The sequence below is a fragment of the Littorina saxatilis genome, linkage group LG2, assembly GCF_037325665.1.
Source record: "Littorina saxatilis isolate snail1 linkage group LG2, US_GU_Lsax_2.0, whole genome shotgun sequence".
Classification (NCBI taxonomy): domain Eukaryota; kingdom Metazoa; phylum Mollusca; class Gastropoda; order Littorinimorpha; family Littorinidae; genus Littorina; species Littorina saxatilis.
This window is the reverse complement of record NC_090246.1, coordinates 68149597-68162763: the sequence shown is the minus strand read 5'-3', so window position 1 is coordinate 68162763 and position 13167 is coordinate 68149597. Positions and strand designations below refer to the sequence as shown.

The following is a 13167-nucleotide window of genomic DNA, read 5'->3' as shown; positions in this document are numbered from 1 at the left end:
GTGACATTCTTTACTTATTTTTGATAGAAGTCCATGTAAGCAAGCCAAAGAACATTTATCGTGAAATTAATTGACGGATTGAGCTTCAAACTTAAGCATAATTAATTAATTTGGTTGTTCAATCGACAAAAATGCACCGACGTGCATGTGATGATGTGTACGTTGTCAACCATGGGACATCATTTACACGAAAGAGTTGTCTCCCTTGTCCGATCATACGGATAATTCCTTTTTTGACCCATGTAAACAAAATGCATTCGTACAGTTCATCGGAGTTCATTCCGTAACTTCAAAGGGATCTAAAATGACTTGTTATGATTATAAGTGGTTCTACAAATTTGGAGACTTAAATGCCTCTGAATTCTGAGCTATGAATTTAACACGCTAAACTGTTCAAGATTGGCACTAATCTCATGCCTACTACGTTGTTTTCCCCCTCTGTTTCAAGCAGAGAGACGAGAGAGATCAGTCTCCAGAGACTTGGGGGGGGGGGGGGGGTCAGTAGCACGTACGCTGGAACCTATTAACAAATAAACAACACTAGCCGTATGACAAAAAGGAGAACAGTACCTATAACAGACGGCGGAAGGAACAACTATAGTGACTTGACATAAAAAAAATCAATAAAATCACTGAATAAAACCGGCTTATACCGACAAACAAACCCGGCGCTTGAAGCAAAACAAAGCAAGGACACGCAGCGGTCACACAAACACTGACTGACACACACACACACACACAAACAAACACAGCCTGTACACAACTGAACACACACACTCGGCCACACTCAGTAACAGGCTGATCATGTGACACACGTACACACACACACACACACACACTCACCGTGCACACACACATTGACTTCAGTGAAAGAAATTAAATTTGACATTTCTGTTTCTGCTATTGTCTTTCTGATGAATCGGTTCTTCGACTGAACCGGCTGAAACGGCGCGTGCACCGAGTGGTTAGATATACGTCCCTTGAATGAGAATGGTTTTATCTATAAATAGAATCACTCGCACAACTTATGATACAAGATTAACATTTTGAAAACAATTATTTTGCAATGAGATCAAATTTTATCGCTGTTTGCAAACATGATGTCCACAGAAAACGGAAGTTATTGGAGCGGTGTGTGTGATTATGTCACTGATATCATCGGTACCTCACTTTTGTGGGTGAAGCCATTTGTTCTGAGAAACGACAAGTCGGTGTGAACTCATTTGTGCGGTTTACACGAACAAACACACAGACACATACGTACACACACAAAGACACACACACACACACACACACACTAGTTGACTGAATGTAAAAAAAAAGGCTTAAGAAGACCTTCGAGGGAAAAAAGAGCAGCCAAAACCCTGGAGAAAAAATAACGATGCAAGCAGAGCACATGTAGCCTCCAAGAGACGATACATACCCTTGCAGCATAAATATATTGTGCGGGAGACGCTGTACCTCCAGAATTGGTCTCCATTCGCATTCTAGAAATTGAACTGTTTGCCACCCATCCGTTGCACCGACGTGAGACTCCATCATCGGGGTCGGCCCGCTATTGCGCGGGCCGCTATTGCGCGGGGCCGCTATTGTGCGAATCTTTAGGGTTAGGGTTAGGGTTAGATTCGCGCAATAGCGGCCCCGCACAATAGCGGACCCGCGCAATAGCGGCCCAGCCCCCCATCATCATGGTTAATGTTTCAATTTCCATATATATTTCGGTAAAAATGCAAGTAAGGCATGTCCTTGGGGGAAAAAACGGTGGTGGTGGTGGTTATGTGTGCAATTTATTTTTCATAAACCTTGACCAACGAGAGAGAGAGAGAGAGCATAATCTGGTTTGACCAGCTTGCATTTTTGTTCGGAGAGCGGGGGGAAGGGGGGTGGGGGTTGGTCATGTCTCCTTTCTTAAAAAAAAAATGTAATGCAAGTTCGTTTGTACCTCACCCATGTGTGTGTGTGTGTGTGTAGAGAGAGAGAGATACAGAGAGAGAGACAGAGAACGAACGAACGAACGAACCAACTTTATTTTTCGAGGGTAATGGAGTAGATACAGCAAAGATCTTTTTTCATCCAGCCCTCGCCCAAGAGGGAATTAACTAACCAGTGCATAATATTAAAGCAGAAGAAGAAGCAAAGCAAAAACATAAAAACATGGTTATTAAATCAGACAAAGAGGAAAAAAAAATGTTCATAGCATACATGGTCATTGGTAATGGTATACATTAAAACACACACTTTGACACACACGGTCACATGCACACAGACACACACAGACATACATGCACATACAGACACACACGCACACAGACACACGCACACACACATACACACACACACACACACACACACACGCACGCACGCACACACACACACACACACACACACACACACACACACACACACACACACACACACACATGTACACATTGTACACATAATCATTAAAAAAAAAAAAAAAAACTTAACTGAAATGAAATGATTATACAAGTAGATCTTCATGTACTTATCAAACAGCAGTACCTGATCGAGGCATTAAGTGCCACACGACGATGAAAGCATATACAAAAAAGTATGTCTTCTAAAACTGGCAACAGAAAGTGGCTGTCTGAGAGAGACTGGTAAACCATTCCACAGAAATGGACCTGAATATGCCAGACTAGTTTTATACAAGTCAATTCTAGGGAGGGGAACATTTAGTTTCTTCGTGCGGCTTGATGAAGTCTCAGTTAATAATATTCTTTTAGTTAAATAGTCTGGTACACGTCCAAGAACTATTTTATGCATAAACCTTGCCTTGTTAAACGCTAGTCTGGATGAAAGTGGAAGAATTTCAGCTTTTTTGTAGTCATGATTAGAGAGGGTGCTGTTTTTCAGCAGAACAACTTTTACTCCGCGTCTGTGCAAAGATTTTAGGGGTCTTAAAGCTGCATCACTTGCAGAATCCCAAAGGGTTGATGCATAGTCTATTCCAGACTGCACATGCGCTTGAAAAAATGTTCTGCGCGCATCAAAATTTAGAAAATGTTTAATCTTTGCAGACTGATGAACTTTTTTTGCTGTAGATTTACATAAGTTACTTACATGAGGGCCCCATGTTAGATTGTTGTCAATAGTTACACCCAAAATTTTGTGTTCACTAACCTCGTTTATCAGCTGACTATCAACAGAAATGCACTTCTTTGGTTCCGACATGACTTGTCGTTTTTGACGCGTAGTAATTAGCATATACTTTGTTTTTTCTGGATTGAGAGACATGTGGTTTAAATGCGTCCATTCTACAGCATCATCGACACACTTCTGAAGCGTGTCGACTACCGAAGTAATATCATCACCTGAGGTATGAATAGTAGTATCATCAGCTAGCATATCACACTGTCCAGAGGATATGTGTAATGGTAAGTCATTGATGTAGACAGAAAATAATAAAGGTCCGAGGACCGAGCCTTGTGGGACCCCATATAAAATTGGCATTGCTTCAGAGCTCGAACTGTTAAAGGTAACTTTTTGTGTTCTTCCCGACAAAAAAGAGGCTATAAAAGTCTGTGTGGGCTGTGGTAGTCTATAAACGGAAAGTTTCCGCAAAAGGAGGGCGTGATCAATAACATCAAATGCCTTTGCAAAGTCCATAAACAGTGCTCCACATAACTTATTAGAGTTGATTTTTGATAACCAAGAGTCCACCAGTTCTGTCAGTGCCGTATGTTTAGGTCTAAAACCAGACTGAGTTTCATGAAACAAATTGTTTGATGTAAAGTATATCATAATATGGTCATTGACATGTTTTTCCAGTAGTTTTGACAATACTGGTAAAACGGAAATCGGTCTAAAATTTGAGGGATCTGTTTTATCACCTGCCTTAAAGAGGGGGATCACTTTAGCTTCCTTGAAAGCTTTGGGATAAACACTTTTTTCAATACAGAGATTGTAAATATACGTTAGAGATTCCGCTATATGTGGGGCTGATAATCTAAGAATTTTGCTGTCTATTTCATCAGTTCCCTTTGTGCTACTTTCTTTCAAGTGAGTTAGAGAATTATATACTTTGGAGACTGACAAAAAAGGTATAACTTGTGCCTCGTATTTAATTTTGGTGTCACAGTACTTGCGCAAAATGTGTAAATTGTTTTCATCGGATTTGTCAGTTTTTATTACTTTACTTGCAACTGAACAGAAGTGATTATTAATTTCATCTGGCGAAATATCGTTTTCGTTCCATGATGTGGTCTTTACACATTTATTAGTTAAAAGATTAATGGCTTTCCATGTTTCCTTGGAACTCTTGCCTTTCTTAAGAATGTCTTCGAAGAACTGCTTTTTTGACTGTCGAGTCATATACTGACATTTTGCTTTCTGTGTTTTGTACTCTTCAGATTGGCGGTCGATCCGGCATAGATAATCTCGGTAATGTTGGGCTTCTATAATTTCAGGAGTGATCCACCCTGGCCGATATGAATACTTAATTCTTCTTGACCTTTTAGGTGCATGTTTATCTAAAACTTCGCGAAATGTAGAATACCATGTTTTTAAAGCGTCATCAGGATTGGTCTTGTTATATATCTCACTAAACGGTGCAGAACGCATGTCTTCAAGAAAAAGTACTTCATTAAACTTAGCAAATGACCTGTACGTGAGGACAGTATGACCAAGCTTAGGAATTTTCACACCTTTTTTTGACCATGTACAGCAAATAGGGAAATGGTCGCTTATGCCTATGACAGGTACACAGGTTTCTATTACATGTTTTGAGTCGGTAGAGTATAAGTGATCAATGATGGTACTGGATGAGGGCGTGACTCGCGTTGGCGTATTGATCAGTTGGGACATATTAAATACAGTAGTAATATCTTTCCAAGATTTATTAGATTTCGTCATGTCAATGTTAAAGTCCCCCATGAGAAGAATCTCTTTTGATTCTAACCAAACTAAATCCATCATGGTTACAAACTTGTCAACCCAGTTCGCTGGTTCAGCTGGATTCCGATAGAGAAATCCAATCAAAATAGGAGATGCATGCTTTAACTTCACCTCTGTCCATATGCACTCCACACCAAAATTTTCAAACTGAGGTAAGCGCTTGAATGTTATATGTTCATTTATATAAACTAAAAGGCCCGTTTCTTTAGGATTTTTTGGGTCCCTTCGTATAGTTTGAAAACCGTTGATAAAAATTTCTTTATCGTCTATGCAGGAGTTAAGTCTAGATTCTGAGAATCCAAAAATATGAAACCCCCTGCCATAAGACTCACTGTTCTGAACAACCTGGGAAACATCAGACATTTTGTTTACAATATGATTGATATTAAGGTGTCCTATACGAAGAGAGAGAGAGAGAGAGAGAGAGAGAGAGAGAACACGGACAAGATGATACTAAACAACAACAAAACGAATCTCACAGTTCTTTATTTTCTTTTTGGTAATGGTTTGCTAGTTTGTTTGTGTTACAAAAAGTATTGGTGCAGTAAGAACTGGGTAGAAGACATTCCAAAGAATTCAGTCCACACATTTCATTGTTTTTCTGATTTTTGTTGTTTTAATTCATAACACACTGTAAAAAATATTTCAATAAAAAAGAAGCAGTTTTTTTAATGGCGTTTGGAGACTTTTTTTTTTTCTTCGGCGTTCCAGACTATATTTCTTCACTGTATTTCTCCACATGGCGTTTTCATGGGTCCCATTTGATTTTTGTCCTATTTATTTTTGTCCTATTTATTGCCCCTGAGAAGACACTGTGTTCAAGCACTGTTGCGAAAGTCTGTCCTTACCAGGGCGAAGTCAACTATGCGAAGTATACTTCGCGAAGCTCGCCGCACAAAGCTTTAGCACTGAGTTTTCGGTAAAAAGACTTTGCTGAATGTAAAAAGAAATTTAGCAATTTTAAAATTAATGTGAAAATTGCGGATCTGATTTGTTTTCAAGCCTCACACACACACACACACACACACACAAGAAATATTTGTCAAACGTCCTCTTTTATCAACTATGTGCATCGCCCAGTTCACATCCACCTTAAACTCACCTAAGCTATCAGACAAAGAATGCAGTTCTATTTCCTAAGACACAAAAGTTTTAATCCTGATAAGTTTTTTCACAGACACAAGTACATGTACACGCATGCGGAAATCACAGTCAACCCCAAATATTTTCTGAAAACACCAATAATTATACATGTAGTTACACAACAAAATATTTATGATGATTGATGTTTCCACGGTATCATTTTCATTGCCTCACAAAGGTGTTTGCATCCCTTCAACCTTTATGTGATTTTGCTTGAAACTTTAACTAATTCTCAAACACCATAAGATCTTTCTAATGACCACGGTTCACACAGCTACATGGATAAACAATTAATTAATTATGACATAATTTAAGCTGCACATGCCTGTTGTGAGTTGTACTTGGCCAGGAAGGATTTTGTGAACAAATGTTCCTGTGTTTATTTTAAATCGGACTGCATTTGTTGGCATGAAGCACTATTTCGAAAGAAGCAGTAAAACCCGTATTCCTATTTGGATTTCAAGGCTTGAGCACAGTCCATATTGTTTGCACGGAACCACATTTCAAGAAGAACGTGTTGTACGTAAAACCACATCATCCTGACTGTGTTGTCCAAAACATGATAGTAAGGTTAATAGTGTATGAAATCAAGTTGTGCATCATGGCTACAATCAAGTATGCATAATTAAGCAGTGACAAAATAAACCAGTGATGTTTCATGATACAAAATGTGGTTTTATATATATGCACAATAGAGCTTTAATTAAAGGTGCATTTTTTCTTGTGAAAGCGATCAAATTCACCACCACAGATCTGTTCAGGTTTTTACACCAGATAAGAGCATATACTTCAACTTATACACATGCCAAAAATCAATAGATGATGTTCGGAAATAACTCTGTCAGGATTTCCAAACGTTTTGCCAGAGTTGCGCCCCGTTTTAGGGTGACAACCAAACACGTGGTCGACCAGTTAAAACCACAATCGCAGCGAATAACCGAATCTTATACATGTGTTTGTTATGCAGTGTCCACTCGATATGCCTTTCTCTTTTGAAAATATGCACATTCTTTTCTTATATAATTATGGTTTTGATGTCACATTGTGAAAGCAAGCGACAAATCTAGAATTGTACTAAAAAGAAGACGGCATGACGTAATCACACAAACTACACCGCAAAAAAAGTAATACAAACATGTGTGTTTTATCAAAATAATGGATGCTTTTCGTCAACTTCACTGTGATCTGCTACACGTTTTTGATTAAAAGAGGAGTAGTGCTGAGTAGATAGGTTAATTCATGCAATTGTGCAGCTGACCAAATTGTAAATGAAAGGTGTTTACAGTCACATACATGTATGGATCTTGGATCAGGTGGGAAGGTGGGCAATGCAATTTCACTTAAATTTGGTGTGTGTGTGTTTGTGCATGGACGTGCACATGCTTGTGTGAGTGCCAGCGTCTGTCCGTGCATATGTTATTGCATAATGTCCAACTGAAACACAAAGGAAAAAACAACAATGAAAAATAAAGTGCTCACATGCATGTTCTTCAATTATATATTATTACAGCCATTTCACAGCAAACATACTTACAATTCACTGAATTGCACAAACGTTTACCTTCCACCAGATTCACCTGTGGGAAGTTTCAGTGACTGATCCACAATGTCAGAGATCAATTCACAATGACGCTTCGATCTAGCTATAGCAAGTTAGTTCAAAGGAGTTGGTAACAGCTAGTTAGCTGTGGGTGTTATTCTGAAATGATTCCAGAAAAGCATGGTTCTTTGCATGTAACCATGAAAAACAAATAATACTAGATTACCAAATGTTGTAAGCAGCTATAGTTCAGTACTTACAAATTACTTTTTGTATTCCAAGTTCTGCTGGTAATATTCACAACTTTCATAAAATGCCTTTGCACGCTGATAAGAATATCAGAGTTTTAACTGAGTTCTGCACTGATCTCAGCTGATATTGAGGTAAGCATAATATCTTTAATCAGAGTAACATCTTTGACTTATACATGACCCTGAACAACGATTTGGCATCATACAGACATACATTACACTGGCCTGTCACTGTGTGTGTAAGCAATATATACATATACAGCATGAATACATGATTGTGAAGTAAACAAGTGCATGTGTGTTCAGATGTGCAACCATGTAGGACTGGTCTCTAGTCAGGTGGGTTTTTTTCTTCTTTTTTTTCAAATTACACTCAACGAGTAAGTATCCGGCTGTGTGCTACACATTGTGGATTTTTTCTTCTCCAAATGACATTCATTGAGTAAGTAACCCATCAATATGAATACATGTGAAGTTAACAAGTGCATGTGTGTTCAGATGTGCAAACATGTATGACTGGTCTCTAGTCTGGTGGTTTTTTTGTGGTTTTTTCTTCTCCAAATACCACTCCTTGAGTAAGTATCCTATCAGTATGTTACACAACATTTTTTTCCTTTCAAATTACACTCAACGAGTAAGAATCTGATAAGTGCGCTACACAGCCTTTTTTTTCTCCAATAACACTCATTCAGTAAATATCCAGACATTGCAGCATTTTTTTGCTTTCAAATTACACTCAAGGAGTAAGTATCCTGTCAGTGCACAACACAGAGTTCTTTTGAGCAATTTCTTCATGGATGCCTTCTGTCTGCAAATCCATCTGTCCAGTATGGAATAACTATTGAAGTGGACTGATCTTTCCTGGACCACCTGGGGAAATAAATCACAAAAGAATTCATTGACAAGTCCCTCAGAACACCCACGTAACTATGTGTGAACACCAGTTTTTCAGACACCTAAAATACACATTCGCACACGCAAAAGCAGACACATGCGCATGTGCGCACACACACACACTTCACAACAAGAGAAATCAGCTCCAGATTTGCTAAAACAAAGCAGCCAAAAACAAAAACTAAAACATTAAACAAACAAACAACAAGAGGCGAAGCCTTCAAGGCTCACGTAAGAAATAAACAAACAGTAACACAAACTCAATCACTCCGTCACACATACACACCCACACACACAGTAAGCTTAGGTGACACTGTGCAAGAAAGAGAGACACTAGATCTAGATCTGTCTGTCTGCATGTAGCCTACTTACAGGGACACGACTGCCAAATAGTCTCGGCCCGCTCAAAATAACAATGACCGAGACCACACACACCACGCGAGAGAGAAAGACTACAGGGAGGCATGCCGTCATGATGCATTAATTGACGTCAAACACTTTTGACCGTGACGTAATCTTATGCGAGCTTTATCCATAGTCTTGGATAACCACTCACACATAGACTCGGAAATGTTAAAGTTTCTACCACAGACATACACACGCACAAACACACACACACACGCACACACACACGCACAAACGCACAAACGCACAGACAGACAAAGTTACGATCGCATAGGCTACACTTCGTGAGCCAAAAACTAAATTAAATATCATAAAAACATTACTTTCAACAAATATAAACCAGCAATTATCAATATGCAAACTGGAAACGAGAACAAGCACTGTTTGGTTTACCTTTGATCATACTGCAGTCTCAATAATGGACACTCTGTGCGGTTTGTTTTCTTTCCTCTCTTTGCCAATTCCTTCTAACTGCAGACGGTTTGTCCCATCAACTGGAAAAAAAGCAGAAACAGACATCAGTATTGAGATGATTTGCAAAGCTGATAGCAGGGTTCAGCTTGGGAGAAAAAGACTATGGGTCATTTGACCCCAGCAATTAAATTCTGATTGCACTTAGCAGAAGTTGAATGGGGTGGGGCGGTTTGTGTCCGGAAATGTGCTGCCAAAAAAATCTAAATGGTGCGCTCTGGTGCCATCCTGCATAAGATTTGCCACTGTTTCGTGCTACCAAGTTGCTTGTGTGTGGGCGTGTGGGCGCTGTACTCTGACTCAAGAAAATCTGTCGCCATATTTTGTTAGTCATATCCCGCCATGAAATAACAGGTATGTGAGCGCTTATTATAAGTTTTAAACTTGTTGTGCTCCTTTGTAAACATGTTGCTGTATTATCATGTGTGTTTTTATGAATACTGTTTAAACCATGTGAGCTGTGCACAAGGTGGCGCACCTCTAGGTAGTCCCAATTCAAATTTGACTTGCTCAAGGGAATTCTGATGGGTCATTTTCAGATTAAACGTGCCAATGGCGCATGGCGCGTTAGTAAACAGAACCCTGCGATAGGCTTGAGAGCACTCTGCAACTACAGGACAGTCGTCAGATAGTTTTTTCAGATAAACTTAGATCTTACTCCGGATATAATCTTACTCAGCCATCTTAATTCTGGTATGCTATGGTTGTGCTTAATCAGCTCTAATTCTTTCAACAAGACCATGAAGTTATTCATAATCCACAAAGTCTCATGGTACAACAAATCAAAAGACATGATGAAGGGTCATTTCTGTTTTGGATTTCTGCTATCAAACAAAGTCCAACCTAACACTCAAAGTTTTTTTTTTCAGGTGTGAGGTTTGAAAATGCATCCATAACAAAGAATCTCCAATGCCTGACTCCTAAATATGTTGAACGTCTCTAACCTAACCTTGCGAAGCTCAATGGAAAACACACCTGTGGATTTTGTGAATTTCTGCTTCTCTGGCGGCCTGATGTCCTTCAGGTACTTGGAGATCCTGTCTGCCTCTCGCTGCAGCCACTGAGCATTGAGGCGAATCTTCTCACACGACTGCTGCACCGTTCTCTCTGCTGAGGGGGCAGGGTGCTTCTTGAAGAATTCCTGAGATGAAGAGAATGTCCTCACATTGATGTGCAAATTAGGCCCTGACAGTGTATGTTGACAGAGATCCCCCCTCCCTCCCTCCCCCCCCTCCAAACAAAAAGTTTCCGTGTTGAATCAAATGAATTCTTCAAAAATGAATATCCTCCAAATAAAGTCAAGTGATATCAGCTAACTTACCCTCTTGACTAAAAAGGACTAATAAGATGATTTGTTACATTCGCAACATTTTCAGACACATTCTACACAAAGAAAGGCCATTATCAATACTGCCATCCCCATATAAACAAATAATCCATTAACAACTAAACTTTGTGTATGTTTGAGCTGTAACTGCGTCCACAGCAATACTGATAGCCAATTTAAAATTCAGCAATAGAACACTCGCACATGGACAAACACACACATACATGCATGTACACACACGAGTAAGTGTCATACCTCAACCTCAGCAGCTTTTTCTTTGGAGACAAAGTCTTCAACAGTGTTCTGAAAATAAAGGCTCAATAAGTCATCAAAATGTGTATGCACGTCCATCATCCACGCTACCCTCTTTCCCTCTAACAGACACACTGTGTAGGCAAGGCATCAGTCCTCATTTATAGATGAATGAAAATTTGAAATGGTCATCGTGCTGAAATTATTGGATAACATTTTGGAATTTTGGGGGTTTCATAAACACTGTGCATGCACACACACACATACACACACAGCTGAATTCCATTTTCCACACTGAAAGACCTGAGAATTAACTATACACACGCTCACAATTCACCCATGCCCATCTTGCCAACTCCTTATTTCCCTGTTTTCACCACTAAAAAAAGTATGAAATCTACAAACTTTGACTAAACGAGCAAGCATAGTGCTGGAGGAGTAACGTTGATACAACATCTCATAGTTGTCCTTGAAAAACGTCCATGCAAGTTCTCTCCCCTGGGCTGAGCCAGCACTGATGAAAGCAATGATCGAGGGGCTGTCCTGAGATCGCACAAAATCCTGAAACAAAAAACAAATTCTTGATTTGAGTCGATAAACTCTGAATCAATGAACATTTTGCAATTCTCCATTCCTTACTCCTTTTCATAGGCCTGTGTAAATCCCGTTTGCATGCCCTCACAATGTCGTAAAAAGTCTTCATCTTCCAAAGAAACAATCAGTCACATTTTCCGCATTTGCTCAAACTTGGAAGAAGCTTAATAATTAATAACATTCAAAGTAATAAAACTGTTGAACAAGCCAAAATACTGTTATCTGGATCGACAGCTGTCAGTGCTATAGATAAGAACTCTTTCATGCATCAGAATACTTGTACAGTGGAACCCCCCTCCCCCCTTTGAGACCCCTTGATTAAAGACTCCCTTTTAAAACACTTTTTTCAGATTTTCCGTTCATAACCTTTGTAAATTTACCACTCTAAGACTCTCTCCTTTTAAAGATCCGATTTTCTCAGATTTTTTTAAGATCTTAAAAGGGGGTTCCACTGTACTTAATTCTCCTGAATATAAGAGAAATAAACTTTTTCTTCTTCACTCTTCAGGCTGAATAACCACCAGTTTTGTGATCAGCATGCATATACTACACCAACCTCCTTTACTTACCGAGACAGCAAACTGAAGAGCATCTTTCAAGATGTTGGGGTCCTTGGAACAACCTAAAGAGCAACCTATCACTGACTTCTCCTCTGGAGCGTCCGTCTTTGCATACATCTGAAAGCAGCACAAAGTGACATATACACATAACTCCAGGACTGTAAATTATAGATACAACATCCATTCAACTAACCAAGACGTCTCTTCTTGAACCTCACACCTACAGTGAAATCTTTGATGTCAAACGCAAAGTAAAGTTTGAGAAGACATCATAAATGGCGTCATCTAAAGGTTCTGTAACTTTTTTATGTACAACTCCCCAGGAAATGAAAAAGAACGTAAATTATGTTTGTCTTGGCGACTTAGTCATATCAACAGAGAAAAAATACTCGTAATGTCACCGCCAGGCTGTGCAGGTATTAGTATCGTATCTGATGAAGACTAATCAAAATCAGGAAAACCTGCTCAGAGGCCAACGGGACCTGACTTTTCCCCCTGAGTTTTACCTCGCATATGTTTTTCTTTAATTAGGGATTCCTGCTTTGCTGATAGTAATTAACTTTCATCCCTGTAATTATCATACCTGCATGTGCACATAGAATGTCATCTCAAAGAAGACAACGGAGGGGTCCAAATTGTATTTGGAATCAGATTTGTATTTAGATCACATTTGAAATGCACCTGACAGAATTCTGACCTCTTTCAGTTTGTTGTAGTCCTGTAAGGTCCCATGGCACATCACTGTCCTGTAGACCTGTAAGTGCAAATATTTTAGTGTCAAATTCTGAGAAATCTTTCCTAAAGTCATTCAAA

The 13167-nt window shown here is 39.2% G+C and overlaps 1 protein-coding gene across 1 annotated transcript in view; it reads right to left on the bottom strand.

Moving 5' to 3' along the window:
• Positions 1–5953: 5953 nt before the first annotated feature.
• Positions 5954–13167, bottom strand: part of LOC138959585 (puromycin-sensitive aminopeptidase-like) — a 33330-nt gene continuing 26116 nt past the window's right edge. Inside the window, exons 16-22 of the mRNA XM_070331125.1 lie at positions 13052–13108; positions 12364–12471; positions 11606–11761; positions 11204–11251; positions 10597–10762; positions 9544–9644; positions 5954–8721 (exon numbers count right to left, since the gene is read on the bottom strand). Coding sequence (XP_070187226.1) covers positions 9550–9644; positions 10597–10762; positions 11204–11251; positions 11606–11761; positions 12364–12471; positions 13052–13108 — 630 coding nt within the window. The 3' untranslated portion in view covers positions 5954–8721; positions 9544–9549. The remainder of the gene's footprint in view (positions 8722–9543; positions 9645–10596; positions 10763–11203; positions 11252–11605; positions 11762–12363; positions 12472–13051; positions 13109–13167) is intronic.